The 22685-nt window shown below is 38.0% G+C and overlaps 1 protein-coding gene across 1 annotated transcript in view; it reads left to right on the plus strand.

The window, feature by feature from the left end:
- lin28b (lin-28 homolog B (C. elegans)) overlaps nt 1–22685 on the plus strand; it is an 81625-nt gene that overhangs the window by 31341 nt on the left and 27599 nt on the right. Inside the window, exon 3 of the mRNA XM_061886096.1 lies at nt 22151–22338. Within this exon, the coding sequence (XP_061742080.1) occupies nt 22151–22338 (188 nt within the window). The remainder of the gene's footprint in view (nt 1–22150; nt 22339–22685) is intronic.

Consider the following 22685-nt stretch of genomic DNA (forward strand, 5'->3'; position numbering starts at 1 on the left):
TTCCTGAGGTCTGTTTTTTCTTTTTCTATTTTTTATGAGTCGTGATTGTTATCCGTCCATAATGAATAATGTATGGCGTGGTTCTGTTGAGAGCGGGCTCAGTTATATACTGTAAGCCCGGGGGGCTTCTGTTAGCACTCACTCCGCAGGTTCCTTCACATGAAATATAGGCCCTACGCAGCCTTAATGGAAGGTGTTGTTAATTCGAAGCAGTGGAACATGAAGGCTTTTAAGTGTCGGCCGGGCGGTGGGGGAAGGTTGGGGCAGGGGTCAAAGGTCGTGGCTGCTAATGACAATATGCTGAGGATGCTTGGGCTTCTTAAGGGCGGCTTTGTTGGTGGTTTTTACTCTTTACCCGTGTGACTGTGTATCCCCCCCCTTATCCTCGGTTCGAATTGCATCTGCCGCGTCCACTTCCTGTGCCTTAAGAAGTGCAAAATATCACCTCCTCCATGCGGCAGGCGCGCCGCGCTGTAGAACGCGTGCGCATGGGCCACCTCGGATTCAAAGCATTTCATAATTAGCCATGCCATAGCTGGTGGTCGCCATGGAGAGGAGTGGCGGGGGAGGGAGGGTGTGTGAGGGGGTGGGGTTCTTGGGGGAGGATGGCGGTCATCTCTGCACCCCCCCCCTCACGTTACCGCTTCCTGTATTGATTGTCAGCTCTGGTGATGACGAGGGCTCTGGCTGGTGAAAAAGAGGTCTATTTCTAGCCGTGATGTCGGAGCCTGTATTGATTGATGTACACTCCTTCCCACACACACACACACACACACACACACACACACACACACGCACACACACACACACACACACACACACACACACACACACACACACACACACACACACACAACACGAACATTCTTGTATTTGTTACCTTTTTGAGACCCCCGAAAAATGCCTACTTCTTTAGGACCTCCCTTTCTAGATAAATAACTTATTTGTATTTACATTTGTGATACATACATACTATACATGTATAAAAAAGGTAAGCTTTTAGTTTTTTTTTTAGGGCTGTGAATCTTTGGGTGTCCCACGATTCGATTCAATATCTATTGTTGGGGTCGCGATTTGATAATATATCGATTTTTATTCGATTCGATTCGATTCTCAATTCAAAAACGATATTTTTCCGATCCAAAACGATTCTGTATTCATTCAATACATAGGATTCCCGCAGGATCTACCCCAGTCTGCTGACATGCTAGCAGAGTAGTAGATTTAAAAAAAAAAAATAAAAAAAAGCTTTTATAATTGTAAAGGACAATGTTTTATCAACTGATACCAATAATCAATCAATCAATCAATGTTTACTTATATAGCCCTAAATCACTAGTGTCTCAAAGGGCTGCACAAACCACAACACAAACCACTACGACATCCTCGGTATGCCCACATAAGGGCAAGGAAAACTCACACTCAGTGGGACGTCGGTGACAATGATGACTATGAGAACCTTGGAGACGAGGAAAGCAATGGATGTCGAGCGGGTCTAACATGATATTGTGAAAGTTCAATCCATAATGGATCCAACACAGTCGCAAGAGTCCAGTCCAAAGCTGATCCAACACAGCAGCGAGAGTCCCGTTCACAGCGGAGCCAGCAGGAAACCATCCCAAGCGGAGGCGGATCAGAAGCGCAGAGATGTCCCCAGCCGATACACAGGCGAGCAGTACATGGCCACCGGATCGGACCGGACCCCCTCCACACGGGAGAGTGGGACATAGAAGAAAAAGAAAAGAAACGGCAGATCAACTGGTCTAAAAAGGGAGTCTATTTAAAGGCTAGAGTATACAAATGAGTTTTAAGGTGAGACTTAAATGCTTCTACTGAGGTGGCATCTGGAACTTTTACCGGGAGGGTATTCCAGAGTACTGGAGCCTGAAATGAAAACGCTCTATAGCCCGCAGACTTTTTTTGGGCTTTGGGAATCACTAATAAGCCAGAGTCCTTTGAACGCAGATTTCTTGCCGGGACATATGGTACAATACAATCGGCAAGATAGGATGGAGCTAGACAGTGTAGTATTTTATTCGTAAGTAGTAAAACCTTAAAGTCACATCTTAAGTGCACAGGAAGCCAGTGCAGGTGAGCCAGTACAGGCGTAATATGATCAAACTTTCTTGTTCTTGTCAAAAGTCTAGCAGCCGCATTTTGTACCAACTGTAATCTTTTAATGCTAGACATGGGGAGACCCGAAAATAATACGTTACAGTAATCGAGACGAGACGTAACAAACGCATGGATAATGATCTCAGCGTCTTTGGTGGACAGAATGGAGCGAATTTTAGCGATATTACGGAGATGAAAGAAGGCCGTTTTAGTAACGCTTTTAATGTGTGACTCAAAGGAGAGAGTTTGGTCAAAGATAATACCCAGATTCTTTACCGTGTCGCCTTGTTTAATTGTTTGGTTGTCAAATGTTAGAGTTGTATTATTAAATAGAGGTCGGTGTCTAGCAGGACCGATAATCAGCATTTCCGTTTTTTTGGCGTTGAGTTGCAAAAAGTTAGCGGACATCCATTGTTTAATTTCATTAAGACACGCCTCCAGCTGACTACACTCCGGCGTGTTGGTCAGATTTAGGGGCATGTAGAGTTGGGTGTCATCAGCATAGCAGTGAATGCTAACACCGTATTTGCGTATGATGTCACCTAGCGGCAGCATGTAGGTGCTGAAGAGTGCAGGGCCAAGGACCGAACCCTGGGGAACTCCACACGTTACCTTAATGTAGTCCGAGGTCACATTGTTATGGGAGACGCACTGCATCCTATCAGTAAGATAAGAGTTAAAGCAACACAGGGCTAAGTCTGACATACCAATTCGTGTTTTGATACGTTCTAATAAAATATTATGATCGACGGTATCGAAAGCTGCGCTAAGATCGAGGAGCAGCAACATAGATGACGAATCAGAATCCATCGTTAGCAATAGATCATTAGTCATTTTTGCGAGGGCTGTCTCCGTGGAGTGATTTGCCCTGAAACCGGATTGAAAGGTTTCACATAGATTGTTAAACGCTAAGTGTTCATTTAACTGCTCCGCAACAATTTTTTCGAGGATTTTTGAAATAAAGGGAAGGTGAGACACCGGTTGGTAGTTTACCATGAGGTCAGGATCGAGGTTAGGTCTTTTAAGAGGAGGATGAATAACCGCTTTTTTGAATGCTAGGGGAACAGTGCCCGAGGAAAGTGATAAGTTTATAATATTTAGCACTGATGGACCTAATAATACAAAGAGCTCCTTGATCAGTTTCCCAGGAAGTGGGTCAAGTCAACATGTTGTTTGTTTTATTCCATTTACACGTTGTAACAATTCCTCTGTTATTTCCTCAAAACGAGAGAAACTATAATAATGATAATGTAAATTTGTTTTAACTATTAAATAAACCAAAAATATGACTTATTTTATCTTTGTGAAAACATTGGACACAGTGTGTTGTCAAGCTTATGAGATGCGATGCAAGTGTAAGCCACTGTGACACTATTGTTCTTTATTTTTATTTTTATAAATGTCTAATGATAATGTAAATGAGGGATTTTTAATCACTGCTATGCTGAAATTATAACTAATATTGATACTGTTGTTGATAATATTCATTTTTGTTTCACTACTTTTGGTTTGTTCTGTGTCAGGTTTGTGTTTTCAAAATTTCTCTGTTTGTTGTAGTTCTGAGTGTTGCTGGGTCAGGTTTGGTTTTGTAATTGGATTGCATTGTTATGGTATTGCTGTGAAGAGGTTTGTTGGATTGATGAAAAAAATAAATAAATCTAAAACAAAAAAATCAGTTTAAAAAAAAAAAGAGAACCGCACAACGTATTCGATTCGTATTCGAATCGATTTTCTCCCACACCCCTATTTTTTTTAATTGTTTGTGTTTGTTTTTTCAATCTTCATTATTTACATCAAGTTATTACAGTATGTCTCTAAATACATATTTTTTTAGAGATGTCCGATAATGGCTTTTTTGCCGATATCCCGACATTGTCCAACTCTTAATTACCGATACCGATGTATACAGTCGTGGAATTAACACATTATTATGCCTAATTTGGTCGTGATGCCCCGTTGGATGCATTAAACAATGTAACAAGGTTTGCCAAAATAAATCAGCTCAAGTTATGGAAAAAAAATGCCAACATGGCACTGCCATATTTCTTATTGACGTCACAAAGTACTTTTTTTTTTTTTAACATGCCTCAAAACAGCAGCTTGGAATTTGGGAGGTTGAGGTGGGCGTGTATTGTAGCGTATCGGAAGAGTTAGTGCTGCAAGGGGTTCTGGGTATTTGCTCTGTTGTGTTTATGTTGTGTTGCGGTGCGGATGTTCTCCCGAAATGTGTTTGTCATTCTTGTTTGGTGGTGGTTCACCGTGTGGCGCATATTTGTAACCGTGTTAAAGTTGTTTATACGGCCACCCTCAGTGTGACCTGTACGGCTGTTGACCAAGTATGCCTTGCATTCACTTGTGTGCGTGATTAGCCGTAGATATTATGTGATTGGGCCGGCACTCAAAGGCAGTGCCTTTAGGGTGTACTGGCGCTCTGTACTTCTCCCTACGCCCCTGTACACAGCGGCGTCGGCGTTTTAAAAAGTTATAAATTTTACTTTCTGAAACCAATACCGATAATTTTGAAACCGATACCAATAATTTCCGATATTACATTTTAAAGCATTCATTGGCCGATAATATCGGCAGTCCGATTTTATCAGAGGGGGGGGCACTTACATTTTTTACAAACACTTGTTATTTCATATGTTGACTAGAGGGAATCACTTTTAAAGTCAATTTGAAAAATCCCTCCTTTATGGGACCACCCTAATTTTGGTAGATTTCACCACCGGGGGTGCAAATGCGATCTCTATTTTTTGTTTTTTGTAATGTTCTTAAGACCCATGACAAATGAGTCACAGACCACAGGTCCCTGTATCGCACTTTGGGCAACCCAGCTGTAGAAGCTAACTGTTAATAGCCACCATAGTCTTAGTACCGTAGTGTATTTGTTCATCCTCTGGTCACATTTGAGAAGCAGGTTGTCTTAAGTTAGCAGCTGAAGTCATAAAATCAGCTTTTCACCTTGCGGGTATTTTTGGGGATGAATAGGGAAGTCCTTCTTTAGCTGCCGTCTAGTTTTATCACATATTGCTGCCTTTGCACCTATCAATATTTACTTTTGTATGCACATTCAGTCAACAAAAATCCCAACTTTGGAGAAATGTTCACAGATTCTAGTATTTGGCTCTCTATTAGATGCAATGGTTTTCCGTATTGGGACTATGATTTTATACAAGAAAACACACACGCACGCACACACATTCTTGTATTTATTACCTTCTTGAGACTGCCGAAAAATGGCTACCTTTCTTGATATATAAAGATTTGTATTTACAACATTAATAATATATACATACTGTGCAAATATAAAAAAGCTTGTTGTGAAAAAATGAGTTGTAATATCACAAGAAAAATGTCACAATTTCACAAGAAAAACTTTGAATTTCTGCAGTATTATAATAAAAGTCTTAATAGAATTGGTGCAGTATTATAATAGTCGTAATTTTACTCAACACAAGTCAAAATTTTTCAAGAAAAACTGAACATGTGAAGTGAAGTGAATTATATTTATATAGCGCTTTTTCCTTAGTCACTCAAAGCGCTTTACCTAGTGAAACCCAATATCTAATTTTTACATTTAAACCAGCGTGGGTGGCAATGGAGCAGGTGGGTAAAGTGTCTTGCCCAAGGATACAATGGCAGTGACTAGGATGGCGGAAGCGGGCATCGAACCTGTAACCCTCAAGTTGCTGGAACGACCACTCTACCAACCAAGCTATACCGCCCCCATCTGTGCAATATTATTATAAAAGTTGGAATTTTACTCAATAACAGTCGCAATTTTACAAGAAAAACTTAATTTTGGCAATTTTATCAGAATCAGAATCTGAAATACTTTTTATGACAGGAGTCGTAATTTTACTCAACAAAAGTCACAATTTTATAAGAGAACATACAAATTTTGGCAATATTATATACATATTAAAGGCCTACTGAAATGCGATTTTCTTATTTAAACGGGGATAGCAGGTCCATTCTATGTGTCATACGTGATCAAATATTGCCATATTTTTGCTGAAAGGATTTAGTAGAGAACATCGACGATAAAGTTCGCAACTTTTGGTGCTGATAAAAAAGCCTTGCCTGTACCGGAAGTAGCCGACGATGTGCGCGTGACGTCACGGGTTGTGGAGCTCCTTACATCTGAACATTGTTTACAATCATGGCCACCAGCAGCGAGAGCGATTCGGACCGAGAAAGCGACGATTTTCCCATTTGAGCGAGGATGAAAGATTCGTGGATGAGGAAAGTGAGAGTGAAGGACTAGAGGGAAAAAAAAAAAAAGGACTAGAGGGCAGTGGGAGCGATTTTAGATAGGGAAGATGCTGTGAGAGCCGTAGGGGTGGCAGGACCACTCGGCCAGGCCCAACCGCAACAAGGGATAGAGCCACACCACTTTGAACCCGACGCTGATGGTGACAGTCATTAGGACGCTACTGATATTGATGCTGGAGTAGCACACGACATATATCGCCTTCAGAATACAGAATGGTACAAATTATCGTTGCATAATACACTGTACTTTGTGTGTGTGGTCCAATCCAACCGTGTTCGCTTGACATCTCTGTTCCATAGTAAAGCTTGACTGTCATCTTTTGGGAATGCAAACACTGAAACACCGGCTGTGTTTGTGTTGCTAAAGCCGGCCGCAATACACCGCTTCCCACCTACAGCTTTCTTCTTTGATGTCTCCATTGTTCGTTGAACAAATTGCAAAAGATTCAGCAACACAGATGCCCAGAATACTGTGGAATTTTGGGATGAAAACAGACGACTTAATAGCTGGGCACGATGGTGGCACAAAATGTCCTCTACAATCCGTGACGTCACGCGCAGGCGTCATCATACCAGGTTTTCAGCAGGATTTTTTGGCGCAAAATTTAAAATTGCACTTTAGTAAACTGCCGTATTGGCATGTGTTGAAATGTTAATATTTCATCATTGATATATAAACTATCAGACTGTGTGGTCGGTAGTAGTGGCTTTCAGTAGGCCTTTAATATACATAGGTCATAATTTTACTCAAAAAATGCCACTATTTTACAAGAACAATAAAAAAATTGGCAATATTGTGATAAAAGTCAGAATTCTATGACAAATGTCACCATTTTGTATTAAAAAGTAATAATTTAACGTAAAAAAGCAATAATTTTATGAGAAAATATCGGAATAATACAGAAACAGAAAGAATATAAGAAATTCTTCCCAATTTTACAAAAAAGAAGTCGATACATTTTAAGGCGAAGGCGAATTTTATTTATTTATTTATTTTTTTGTGGAATTTTTTGTTTATGATTGTTTTTTAATCATCATTATTAACTTCATGTTATTACAGTATGTCTCTATATCAGGGGTGTCAAACTCATTTTAGATCGGGGGCCACATGGAGAAAAATCTACTCCCGAGTGGGCCGGGGTGTGGTAAAATCCCTGCACGATAACTTAAAAATAAAGACACCTTCAGATTGTTTTCTGTGTTTAAAAATAGTAGAAGCACATTCTGAAAATGTACAAATCATAATGTTGTTGTCCTTTTACATTTACATGTCGCGGTTAATAGTATTTATCTTTATTTGTCGTTATTTGTATTTTCTGAATGAATGATGTGATAATATTCATCAGTCAACTCAATGGTGTTCATTTTCAATCAAGATAAAAAAATATCAAAATCAAATTACAGTATGTCATGTATGTAGTTTGATTATTTTCCTCGATTGATGTGCTAATAGCATGTGGTTTATTTTTTACATATGTATCATCATCCAGAGATACAAAGAATTGCTATTGCAACATCCAGTAGACACATGCAGAAGAGCTGTTTCTTTCATTCAAAAATTTTAGGTTAATTTGTATACTTAGAAAACTCATCCCGTGGGACGGATAAAACCTGTTCTCGGGCCGTACCTTTGACACACCTGCTCTATATACATATATATATATATATATATATATATATTTTTTTTTTTTAAATTTTGGCCAAAAGGGGCACATTTCAATTTTTTACACACACTTGTTATTTCATATGTTGGCCAAAGAGGGAGCACTTTTAAAACCAACACACAGTCAATTTGAAAAATCCCTCCTTTTTGGGACCACCCTCATTTTGATAAAGTTCACCACCAGGGGTGCAAATGAGACATTCTCTATCAGATGCAATGGTTTTCTGTATTGGGACCATGATTTATGTCCTAACTTGTCCACCGGTCCTCATATGGACGGTACTTTTCCTTGTTGGTGTCTCAAGAAGGGTAGAAATACAAGAACACACACACATGGATACGGGCTTAAACATATATACCATGCATTTATCTGAAAAAATGCACACCATTGCATAGCGTCGAATCAATTTCTTTAGTTTCTCTGAACCGTGCGCCGTTGTGGTCAAGAGTGGGGGTTGGTGCTTCTACCGTTGACCTTTTTTTTTGACCCCTGATAAAATGGGCATTTTGTCCCACGGCCACACACTTACCACTGATCAGAAGTTGCTCCTCCACTGGAGCCGAACAGAATGCACTGGAGGCGTTTCATGACCTCCCTCCTCCTCCTCCGATCATTTCTCCTCCAGCGCTCCAGGCCCCTCCTCCATCCCACCCCCTCACCCGCTTTTTTCTTACTCCATGCCCTTTCGTGACCTCCGTGCGTAAACTTCCAGAGCAGGTCAGGACACCCGGCAGGTCATTCCGGAGGACAGGACTCCGGTTACAGGTTAGGATTTTTGTATAGCCCTGCCACAAACAAACACATGGACAACGTGATTATTTCCACCAGAGGAGTCATGTTTTGGTTGTTCTTGCAAAATCAATGAACCCATTTTGATGAAATGATGGCGATACATTCCATTAATCAAATGATCCGTGCGTTTGTTTGGAATTCAAACATTCTTCCGGGTTGCGATACTTCCAATTCCTTAGGATTGTGTGCCATAGAACTGTATTTTTCAACCACTGTGCCGTGAGATACAGTCTGGCAGTGGTCCCCAACCACCGGGCCGCAGAAGAATATTTTATTTTATTTTTTCATTTTATTTTATTTTTTTTATTTTTATTAAATCAACATAGAAAACACAAGATACACTTACAATTAGTGCACCAACCCCAAAAAACTCCCTTTTTCATGACAAAAAAATAAAAATAAAAATAAATTAAAGTTGCAAGCAGCGTTGGTCGGGCCCGCCTTTGGCTGCTGTAGAAGCATGGATAGTAGCTACTATTATTATAGGGTATTGTGTGTAGAATTTTGAGGACAAAAAAGATTTAATTCCATTTTACATTGTCATTGTGTACTGTTAGCCATAAGTGTCCCAATACTTTTGCCTAGTGTTAGTCCTCAGTGTCCCAATACTTTTATCCAGTGGTAGTAGCCATCTTGAGACAACAGCAGCGCAGGAGCATCAGCGCAGTTGATCTTTGAAGGGTCATAAAATCAAAACCGGAGCAGTAATCAAAACTCTTTCGATTACTTTTATTCAGAAGGGTTCAAAGTCTCTCCTTGCGAGTTTGAAGCCGAAACAACAAACGGGCTCAGAGAAGATAACGTTTGAAAAAAGGTGACGGGTGTTTACAAAACTTTTATTTATAAGGGGTAATTTTTAACTTCCTGTTGATTTTTGCTGAAGGATGTCAATTATTAAAACGTAGGTCTAAGTGAGACCTACATTGAGGTTTTTGTTTCATGTCTGTCCGACATTCCTACCGGAAGTTACAAGCAGTTTTATCTGTTTTCTCTTCCTAGGAGCAGTTTTTTCTGTGTTTTATTCAAAAATTGCGATAGAGCGCAATTTTGAGTTTTGGGGTTTGGTTTTTTCACTACATCGCAATTTTTTGCCAGTCTTGATGTGTGTGCCAAGTTTGGTGAGTTTCTAATTGGAAATTTAGGTCTAAGTCAGACCTACATAGAGGTTTTTGTTTCATGTCTCTACGACATTGCTAGCGGAAGTTACAAGCAGTCTGTTTTTTGTTTCTTCCTAGGGGGCGCTAGCGCACAATTTTGACTTTTGGGGTTTGGTTGCTTAATAATTCGGGAATGTTTGCCGGACTGACGTGTGTGTCAAATTTGGTGAGTTTTGAAGCATGTTAAGGGGGTCAAATTACAGCGCATAGGTGCGGAATAATAAAGAAAGAATAATAAAGAATAATAATAAAACACACGAAAAACAATAGGTCCTTTGGCAATGGGCCATGCGGGCCCTAATAAATAAATAAAAGTAACCCCCCTCCCCACCGCCGGGCCACGGGAAAAATTATCAAGCGTTGACTGGTCCGCAGCTACAAGGTTGGGGACCACCGCAGTCTGGTGTGCCATGGGAGATTAAGTAATTTTCCCTAAATGGGTTAAAAAAAGTTTCCAAACCAGTAATTATAATCTGCAAATAATAGATGGATAGATAGATGGATAGTACTTTATTTATTCCTTCAGGAAAATTTAAATTTTCAGCACAATCCCATTCAAGACCAGACAAACATTACAGGGAGACAGAACAGGATCGCTGACAGGTCTGCCGGCTTCCAGCGCCCCTTACAAAAAATATGAGATACAGGTAATCAAGGGGGGGGGGGGGGGGGGGGGGGGGAATGGGAGAAAAAAATAGAACATTAAAATAAAATAAAATAAAATTTAAAAAATCGGTCTAACCCTGGGCCCTGGAGAGGGGGTCAAGACTGAGGCCAAGGGGAAAAAAACAACAACTCATAGCCATAGTACACATCCCTCTCACATGTGTGTAAGAGGGAAACATCAAACATCAAAGAACACAAAGGACATAATAAGTGTCTGCGCTGTCTAGAGCAGACACTTGTTTTTTTGTGTGTGTTTTTTTATCAATCCAACAAACCACTACACAGCAATACCATAACAATGCAATCCAATTCCAAAACCAAACCTGACCCAGCAACACTCAGAACTGCAATAAGCCGAGCAATTGAGAAGACACAAACACGACACAGAACAAAACAAAAGTAGTGAAACAAAAATGAATATTATCAACAACAGTATCAATATTAGTTATAATTTCAGCATAGCAGTGATCACAAATCCCTCACTGACATTATCATTAGACATTTATAGAAATAAAAAAAACAGAATAGTGTCACAGTGGCATCTCATAAGCTTGACAACACACTGTGTCCAATGTTTTCACAAAGATAAAATAAGTCGTATTTTTGGTTCGTTTAATAGTTAAAACAAATTTACATTATTGCAATCAGTTGATAAAACATTGTCCTTTACAATTATAAAAGCTTTTTCAGAAAGCAGACTGGGGTAGACCCTGCTGAAATCCTATGTATTGAATGAATACAGAATCGTTTTGAATCGGAAAAATATCGTTTTTGAATTGAGAATCGCGTTGAATCGAAAAAAATCGATATATTATCGAATCGCGACCCCAAGAATCGATATTGAATCGAATCGTGGGACACCCAAAGATTCGCAGCCCTCGTATTCACTGTTAGAAGCGGCCAAACATAACTGCGACGTGACCCCTCTGATGTTGAGGCTTCTTTCCCCTTTCTTCCCTTCAAAAATTTCAATTACAGTCATATGCAGGATGTTGAGGTTGCTGAGTCATATCAGGGTAGGATGCATACTCCTCCCATAAATACGCTCACTATTTTGACGCCAATTAATAGACAAATATTGTGTGCATTTAAATGTGACTCACTGAGATGTGCAGAAATGGACTGATCGGCCACTTCCTGTAAAGAGGAGATGTGTGGAAGTTGCACGCGCTCGGAGTAGAATGGGTGTTTTTCAGGGGGCGGGGGTAGTCGTTTTTGGAGGGATGGCGGTCCCAAGACCTGGAGAGGCAAGCGGCAACGATTATTCACTCTTAGTCAGAAGATTACGCAGGAGTCATGCTGTGACGGGAAAAGGTTCAGCTTCTTGTTCCGTTGGATCACTTTCCCAATTAAAAGTCCCCCAGCTCAGCAATGATCTTTTCCCAGTGACAGGAAATCACAAGATCCATTCAGTTTTTTGTGCGCAATCATTTTCCTACCTGCGTCCTTCCCCCTGCCCTTAAGGCCAAATCCAATACCTGAAAGGCCGAAATAGGCGAGCCCTCCATCAGTTTACCCTCCAGTGGCAAAAAGAGCAAGAAATATATTTACCTTAACTCGTCCTGGCAAGGGTTGGTACTTTCGTCTTCCACATCAATTTTACATTAAGTTTGTGGGTACTGTTCTGTGTACCTTTTATATGTATTTGTTGATCGTCCACCAATAAATTATTGCTTGATTTATACCAAAAATTACTAATGAATTTGGGCCATTTTTTTTTTCACTCCAGTATTTATATGATAATCCTCAATGTTTGTTATGTATTTGTCTTTGTTCAATATCTGCACTTATTTCAACCTTTTTTTATTCGTTGTCAATGATTTATTTGTATTTTATGACTGTGTACTGTAGCCTATTAGTTTTTTTAGATTTAAGGTCAAGGTCTACTATAACAACTCTACAAAATAACCCAGAGTATGCCAAATTCAATAATAATTGATTATCAGCCAATTAATCATCCACCAATAAATTATTGATTGATTTATACAAGAAATTTGTTATGAAATTGGGTGATTTTTTTTACCCCAGTATTTATGATTATTTTCAATGTTTGGGATGTATTTTGTCTTTATTTAATATCTGCACTTATTTCAGCCTTTTTTAAAATTTGTTGTCTATGATTTATTTTGATTTTATGACTGTACTGTAGCCTATTACAGTTTTTTTTTTAGATTGAAGGTCAAAGTCTACTATAAAACTCTACAAAATAGCCCACATTATGCTAAATTCAACAATAATTGATCATCAGCCAATTAATCATCCACCAATAAATCATTGCTTGATTTATACCAAAAATTTGTTATGAAATTGGGTGATTTTTTTACCCCAGTATTTATGATTATTCTCAATGTTTGGGATGTATTTGTCTTTGTTCAATATCTGCACTTATTTCAACCTTTTTTTATTCGTTGTTAATGATTTATTTGTATTTTATGACTGTGTACTGTAGCCTATTAGAGTTGGTTAGTTTTAGATTTAAGGTCAAAGTCTACTATAACGCTCTACAAAATAACCCAGATTATGCCAAATTCAACAATAATTGATCATCAACCAATTAATCATCCACCAATAAATTATTGCTTGATTTGTACCAGAAATTTGTTATGAAATTGGGTGATTATTTTACCCTAGTATTTAAGATTATTTTCAATGTTTGGGATGTATTTGTCTTTATTTAATATCTGCACTTATTTCAGTCTTTTTTTTTAATTTGTTGTCTATGATTTATTTTGATTTTATGACTGTGTACTGTAGCCTTTTGCAGTTGGTTATTTTTAGATTTAAGGTAAAAGTCTACTATAATACTACAACATTACCAATTCATCATCCACCAATTAATTATCCACTAATAAATTGTTGCTTGATTTATACCGGAAATTACTTATGAAATCGGGTGTGTTTTTACCATAGTATTTATGATTATTTTCAATGTTTGGGATGTATTTGTCTTTATTCAATATCTGCACTTATTTCAACCTTTTTTTATTCGTTGTTAATGATTTATTTGTATTTTATGACTGTGTACTGTAGCCTATTAGAGTTGGTTAGTTTTAGATTTAAGGTCAAAGTCTACTATAACACTCTACAAAATAACCCAGATTATGCCAAATTCAACAATAATTGATCATCAACCAATTAATCATCCACCAATAAATTATTGCTTGATTTATACCAGAAATTTGTTATGAAATTGGGTGATTATTTTACCCTAGTATTTAAGATTATTTTCAATGTTTGGGATGTATTTGTCTTTATTTAATATCTGCACTTATTTCAGTCTTTTTTTAAATTTGTTGTCTATGATTTATTTTGATTTTATGACTGTGTACTGTAGCCTTTTGCAGTTGGTTATTTTTAGATTTAAGGTCAAAGTCTACTATAATACTACAACATTACCCAGATTATGCCAAATTAAACAATAATTGATCATTAACCAATTCATCATCCACCAATTAATTATCCACTAATAAATTGTTGCTTGATTTATACCGGAAATTACTTATGAAATTGGGTGTGTTTTTTACCATAGTATTTATGATTATTTTCAATGTTTGGGATGTATTTGTCTTTATTCAATATCTGCACTTATTTCAACCTTTTTTTATTCGTTGTTAATGATTTATTTGTATTTTATGACTGTGTACTGTAGCCTATTACAGTTGGTTAGTTTTAGATTTAAGGTCAAAGTCTACTATAACACTCTACAAAATAACTCAGATTATGCCAAATTCAACAATAATTGATCATCAGCCAATTAATCATCTACCAACAAATTATTGCTTGATTTATACCACAAATTTGTTATGAAATTGGGTGATTTATTTTTTTTACCCCAGTATTTATGATTATTTTCAATGTTTGGGATGTATTTGTCTTTATTTAATATCTGCACTTATTTCAGCCTTTTTTTAAATTCGTTGTCTATGATTTATTTTGATTTTATGACTGTGTACTATGGCCTATTACAGTTTTTTTTAGATTTAAGGTCAAAGTCTACTATAAAACTCTACAAAATAACCCAGATTATGCCATATTCAACACTAATTGATCATCAGCCAATTAATCATCCACCAACAAATTATTGTTTGATTTATACCAGAAATGTGTTATGAAATTGGGTGTTTTTTTTACCCCGGTATTTATGATTATTTTCAATGTTTGTGACGTATTTGTCTTTATTTAATATCTGCACTTATTTCAGCCCTTTTTTAATTCGTTGTCTATGATTGATTTTGATTTTATGACTGTGTACTGAAGCCTATTACAGTGTTTTTTAGACTTAAGGTCAAAGTCTACTATAAAACTACAAAATAACCCGGATTATGCCAAATTCAACAATAATTGATCATCAACCAATTAATCATCCACCAATAAATTATTGCTTGATTTATATTAGAAATTACTTTTCAAATTGGCCGATTTTCTGACTCCAGTATTTATGATAATCCTCAATGTTTTTGATGTATTTGCCTTTATTTAATATCTACTCTTATTTCAACCTTTTTTTTCATTCGTAGTCAATCATTTATTTTAATTTTATGCTTATTACAGTTTTTAGATATAAGATCAAAGTCTACTATGACGACTCTACAAAAAAAAAAACCAGATTATGCCATATTCAAAAATTAATCATCCACCAATAAATTGCTTGATTTACACCAGAAATTACTTATGACATTTGGCGATTTTTTTTTTTTACCCCAGTATGATTATTCTCAATGTTTGTGATGTATTTGTCTTTATTTAATATCTGCACTTATTTCAACCTTTTATTAAAATTTGTTGTCAATTATTTATTTGTATTTTATGACTGTGTATTGTAGTCTATTACAGTTTTTAGATTTAAGGTCAAAGTCTACTATAACACTACAAAATAACCCAGATTATGCCAAATTCAACAACAATCGATCACCAGCCAATTAATCATCCACCAATAAATTATTGCTTGATTCATATCCAGAAATTTAGGCGATTTAAATTTTTTTTTTTAACTCCATGTAGTAACAATTATCAACATTTTTATGTGTTTGTCTTTATTTAATATCTGCACTTATGTCAGCCATTTTTTATTTGTTAATGATTTATTTGTATTTTATGACTATTAGTTCTTAGATTTAAGGTTAAAATCTACCATAACAACTCAAGCCAAATTCAAGCCAATAAATTATTGCTTGATTTACATCCAGATATTTGAGCGACAATCTTTTTAATGTACTTCATTTATTTTTTGCACTTATTCTGACTTATTTTCTACTAAATGTCAACAATGTATTCTTTTTATGCCTCTTATTAATTATTAGTTACATAATGTCTGTTACATATTGGGCAAGGTACTTGAATATTTATTTAAATGGTCTTAATATTGATAATTAAATAATGGCCAATTGTGCTCTATATTTGCGGCCTAGAAAAATATAGTTTTAATAAATATATTGTTGTCATGGTAACAACCATCTCGGAGGAGCACGTTTTCATATGATATCACCCGCGCTTTAGTGTGTCTCCTACACACACACTGCACATACAACAGAGGTGTTGCATGTTATATGGTGTCGTGACTGCTCTGCACGCTGGCGTGGGCGTGTGTTTACCTCCAGAACGCCGCGATCTGCTGCGGCTCGCCAAGGTCACGGTTGCAGCCCCGTCTCCCCGCCCTCCTTTTATCAGGCGTCTGTTGTGTACCATCAGGAGGACATAATTCGCCGTGCAGTGGTTCAGCGGGAACTAAATCAATCAGCGGTGATGATGCGGATAGGATGGATGGTGGATAGAACACACGAGAGAAAATTATTAAATCGTCCTCCCCAGAGGAAGGAATAGGAAGTGGTGCCTCTGTGGAAGGCAGATAAACTCAGCCCTGCAAGTACATGGGAGATAAGTGCAGTGTGGATAGACTCTTGTGGCAGTTTGTGCACGTCTTACATCAGTCAGCTTGTTCTCACTTGAATAATGTCATAGTTCATATTGTAAGGAATACACCTGAAAAGAATAATTAATGTGAAAAAGTTCCTCTGGTTTAAAGTGCTTTAAAAAACTTAGGTTTTTTGTCATTAAAGACCTACTGAAATGAGATTTTCTTATTTAAACGGGGATAGCAGGTCCATTCTATGTGTCATACTTGATCATTTCGCGATATTGCCATATTTTTGCTGAAAGGATTTAGTAGCGAACATCCCTGATAAAGTTCGCAACTTTTGGTTGCTAATAAAAAAGCCTTGCCTGTTCCGGAAGTAGCAGACAATCGATAAATATATTAAAAGTTCTTTAACCGCCACCGGTGCGGCAACAAATATGCGATTCAGACAAAAAGTACCCCATTTACACACACATCACAGGAGAGAAAAGGAAGTCGGTAAAATAAGAGCAAATTGCCACAGCTAATTTACTATGGCATAAAAATTTAATTATTGCACATAAGTTTTTTTTTTAACAACGAGGATATATTTCATTAAAACTACAGACTGAATCCCGACACAAAATAAACAATCGGTAAATATATTAAAAGTTCTTTCACCGCCACCGGTGCGGCAACAAATATGCGATACAGACAAAAAGTGCCCCATTTACACACACATCACAGGAGAGAAAAGGAAGTCGGTAAAATAAGAGCAAATTGCTCTTATTACTATGGCATAAAAATTTTATTATTGCACATAAATAGTTTTTTTTAACAACGAGGATATATTTCATTAAAACTACAGACTGAATCCCGACACAAAATAAACAATCGGTAAATATATTAAAAGTTCTTTCACCGCCACCGGTGCGGCAACAAATATGCGATTCAGACAAAAAGTGCCCCATTTACACACACATCACAGGAGAGAAAAGGAAGTCGGCAAAATAAGAGCAAATTGCCACAGCTAATTTACTATGGCATAAAAATGTAATTATTGCACATAAGTTTTTATTTTAACAACGAGGATATATTTCACTAAAACTACAGACTGAATCCCGACACAGCGATGTTCACATCGGAACATTGTTTATAAACATAGCCACCAGCGGCAAGAGCAATTCGGACCGAGAAAGCGACAATTTCCCCATTAATTTGAGCGAGGATGAAAGATTTGTGGATGAGGAAAGTTGGAGTGAAGCACTAGAGAAAAAAAAAAAAAGGGCGACGGCAGTGGGAGCGATTCAGATGTTATTAGACACATTTACTAGGATAATTCTGGAAAATCCCTTATATGCTTATTGTGTTACTAGTGTTTTAGTGGGATTATAAAGTCATACCTGAAAGTCGGAGGGCTGCGGTGACCGCCAGTGTCTCTGAGCGAAGCCACGGAGGAGCCAAGAAAGTCACAGCTGCCTTTTTGACAGCTGCTGCAGGAGGACACAAACTCCGCTCTAAGAGCCAACTTAATACCACAATTTTCTCATCCAAAAACTTGCTGGTTGACATGTGGTAAAGAAACATGTTCGCTTGACCGCTCTGTTCCATATTAAAGCTTCACAACAAACAAAGAAACACCGGCTGTGTTTTGGTTGAGAAAGACAGCCGCAATCCACCGCTTTCCACCAACAGCATTCTTCTTTGACGTCTCCATTATTAATTGAACAAATTGCAAAAGATTCAGCAACACCGATGTCCAAAATACTGTGTAATTATGCGATTAAATCGGACGACTTTAAGCCGTGAGTGGTGCTTGGCTAAAATGTCCGCTCCAACCAATAACGTCACAAGCACGCGTCATCATTCCGCGACGTTTTCAACAGGATACCTCGCGGGAAATTTAAAATTGCAATTTAGTAAACTAAAAAGGCCGTATTGGCATGTGTTGTAATGTTAATATTTCATCATTGATATATAAACTGTCAGACTGCGTAGTAGTGGGTTTCAGTAGGCCTTTAAAGTCAAGTGTTTTATTGTTTTATGAATTGGAAACCGTGTCTAACGCAAACAATTATTTTATTTTCTGTAGGAAATAATAGCAAAAAAAAAATGCATATGTTCTAGTGTCAAACTGATGTCATCATAAAACCTTTATTTAATATACAAGGCAATGTTTTGAGCAAAACTCCCAAGTACTGTTGTCCCGATACCAATATCGATTGTATTGTATCTCGATACTTTTTTGGTACTTTTCTAAATAAAAGGGACCACAAAAAATTGCATTATTGGCTTTATTTTAACAAGAAATCTTAGGGTACCTGAAACATGGACAAAAAAAACGTATAAACATATAAAAAAGACAATATAACATACATCCATAAACCTGGATGCATATGAAAAAGTGCAATGTATTTATCTGTATAGAAATCTATTTATTTACTGTATATCTGCACCTTATTGCTTAGTTTTTTATCCTGCATTACCAAGAGCTAATGCAACGAAATTTTGTTCTTATTTGTACTGTAAAGTTCAAATTTGAATGACAATAAAAAGTAAGTCTAAGTTTAAGTCTAACATATGTTTCTTATTGCAAGTTTGTCCTTAAATAAAATAGTAGACATACAAGAAAATTTGTCTTTTAGTCGTAAGTAAACAAAACCAAGGCTCCTAAATTAGTCTGCTGACATATGCAGTAACATATTGTGTCATTTTCCATTCTATTATTTTGTCAACATTATGAGGGACAAGTGGTAGAAAAATTTATTATTAATAGGGATATATCTGATAATGGCTCTTTTGCCGATATTCCGATACTGTCCGACTCTTAATTACTGATGCCAACCGATACCGATATATACAGTCGTGGAATTAACACATTATTATGCATAATTTTGTTATGATGCCCCCGCTGGATGCATTAACAATGTAACAAGCAGCTTGGAATTTGGGACCTGCTCTCTCTGAGAGAGCATGAGGAGGTTGAGGTGGGGGGGTTTGGGGGAGTGTATATTGTAGCGTCCCGGAAGAGTTAGTGCTGCAAGGGGTTGTATTTGTACAGTTGTGTTTATGTTGTGTTACGGTGCGGATGTTCTCCCGAAATGTGCTTGTCATTCTTGTTTGGTGTGGGTTCACAGCGCGGCGCATATTTATAACAGTGTTCAAGTTGTTTATACGGCCACCCTCAGTGTGACCTGTATGGCTATAGACCAAGTATGCGTTGCATTCACTTGTGTGTGTGAAAAGCCGTAGATATTCGTGTACACAGCGGCGTTTTAAAAAAGTCCCAACTTTTACTTTTTGAAACCGATACCGATAATTTTGAAACCGATAATTTCCGATACTACATTTTATAGCATTTACCGACCGATAATATTGGACATATCTAATTATTAATCTCATTGTTCATTTACTTTTAATATCTGCTTACTTTCTCTTTCAACATGTTCTAATTACACTTCTGTTAAAATGTAATAATCACTTATTCTTCTGTTGTGTGGATACTTTACATTAGTTTTGGATGATACCACAGATTTAGGTATCAATCCGATACCAAATAGTTACAGGATCACACATTGGTCATATTCAAAGATTGTATGTGTCCTGGGACGTATTTCCTCAGTTTATAAACATATTATGAATTAAAAAAAAAAAAAAAAAAGATTTTGAGATGCTAAAAAATATCGATGTAATCATCATACCTGCCAACCCTCCCAATTTTCCCGGGAGACTCCCGAATTTCAGTGCCCATCCCGAAAATCTCCCGGGATAACCATCCTCCCGAATTTCTCCCGATTTCTGCCCAGACAAATAATATTGGGGGCGTGCCTTAAAGGCACTACCTTTAGCGTCCTCTCTCACCTGAAGCCTTCGCTATTAAATATGCGGACCTGAGTGAGGACAGCCTGTCATCACGTCCGCTATTCCTATATACAGACATCGTGCCTTCGCAGTCAAACAATATTTACGGCTTTTCACACTAAAAAAAGTGAAAACAATGCATACTTGGTCAAAAGTCATACAGGTCACACTGAGGGTGGCCGTATAAACAACTTGAGGTGGCGACTTGTCCAGGATGTACGCCCGAAACGCAGATAATATAGGCTCCGGTGACCCCCCGCTACCCCGAAAGGGACAAACGGTAGGAAATGGATGGATGGATGGAACACTGTTACAAATATGCGCCACACTGTGAACCCACACCAAACAAAAATGACACACATTTCGGGAGAGCATCCGCACCATAAAACAACAAAAACATCCATCCATCCATTTTCTACCGCTTATTCCCTTTGGGGTCGGGGGCGCTGGTGCTTATCTCAGCTACAATCGGGCGGAGGGCGGTGTACACCCTGGACAAGTCGCTACCTCATCGCAGAGCCAACACAGATAGACAACATTCATACTCACATTCACACACTAGGGCCAATTTAGTGTTGCCAATCAACCTCAACAGAACAAATACCCAGAACCCCTTGCAGCACTAACTCTTCCGTGACGCTACAATATTTATTTCTAAATTATGGTGGAAAATAAGTATTTGGACAACCATTAAAAGCTCTCACTGATGGAAGGAGGTTTTGGCTCAAAATCTCACGATACATGGCCCCATTCATTCTTTCCTTAACACGGATCAATCGTCCTGTCCCCTTAGCAGAAAAACAGCCCCAAAGCATGATGTTTCCACCCCCATGCTTCACAGTAGGTGTGGTGTTCTTGGGATGCAACTCAGTATTCTTCTTCCTCCAAACACCACGAGTTGAGTTTATACCAAAAAGTTCTATTTTGGTTTCATCTGACCACATGACATTCTCCCAATCCTCTGCTGTATCATCCATGTATCCATTTTGGTATAAACTCAACTCGTCGTGTTTGGAGGAAGAAGAATACCGAGTTGCATCCCAAGAACATCATACCTACTGCGAAGTATGGGGGTGGAAACATCATGCTTTGGGGCTGTTTTTCTGCTAAGGGGACAGGACGATTGATCCGTGTTAACAAAATAATGAATGGGGCCATGTATCGTGAGATTTTGAGCCAAAACCAACCATTCAAAGTGAGAGCTTTGAATGGTTGACCAAATACTTATTTTACACCATAATTTACAAATAAATTCTTTAAAATCCCTACAATGTAAATTCCAGGATTTTTTTTCACATTCTGTCTCTCACAGTTGAAGTGTACCTACGATGAAAATTACAGACGTCTGTCATCATTTTAAGTGGGAGATTTTGCACAATCGGTGGCTGACTAAATACTTTTTTGCCCCACTGTATGTCTTAAAGCACCTCTTCCTGGGGGCGTTTCCGTGTTATAACTTCACCTTCTTTAGTTTTTAAGCCAAAATGCGTCCATTCTCCTTTTTCTGTCTACACACATTGTCTGTTTGTAAGTACTCAGTGATTGTGCGCTTCCGAACATGCCTGTCTGCTCGTAAAAAACAGCAATGTCACCACGTGACGACGACAGGATGACCGGTACTTTTTAGAGGCGGTATAGAACCGAATATGATTAATTAGTATCGCGGTACTATACTAATAGCAGTTTATTGTACAACGCTACTCCCAAGTTATGCAAGTGTAGCAAAGAAGCGCCCCACAAAAAAACACTAAATGTGCTTTTTTTTTCCACACCCTGTCTTTCAGAGCAAGCTGGTGATGGAGGGCTTCCGAAGCCTAAAGGAGGGCGTGCAGGTGGAGTTCACCTACAAGAAGTCCTCCAAAGGCCTCGAGTCCTTGCGGGTGACCGGACCGGGCGGGGGACCCTGCGCAGGCAGCGAGAGGAGACCGAAAGGGAAGGTCCCACTCCAGAAGCGCAAACCAAAGGGAGACCGGTCAGTACGATTGACAGAAGTGTCTGTGACACTATGTTGGAGAAAAGTATCGGGACGCCTTACTTGCAAGGACATCCATTGTCCAAAATGTCTTGATGAAACACCTAAAGAGGTGTACCTTGATTAATACTTGTATCCTTATGTTGCATGTATGTGAGAGATTTTAAAGGCCTACTGAAATGAGATTTTCTTATTTAAACGGGGATAGCAGGTCCATTCTATGTGTCATACTTAATCATTTCACGATATTGCCATATTTTTGCTGAAAGGATTTAGTAGAGAACATCGACGATAAAGTTCGCAACTTTTGGTCGCTAATAAAAAAAGCCTTGCCTTTACCGGAAGTA

Source organism: Nerophis ophidion, linkage group LG24, assembly GCF_033978795.1.
Source record: "Nerophis ophidion isolate RoL-2023_Sa linkage group LG24, RoL_Noph_v1.0, whole genome shotgun sequence".
NCBI lineage: Eukaryota > Metazoa > Chordata > Actinopteri > Syngnathiformes > Syngnathidae > Nerophis > Nerophis ophidion.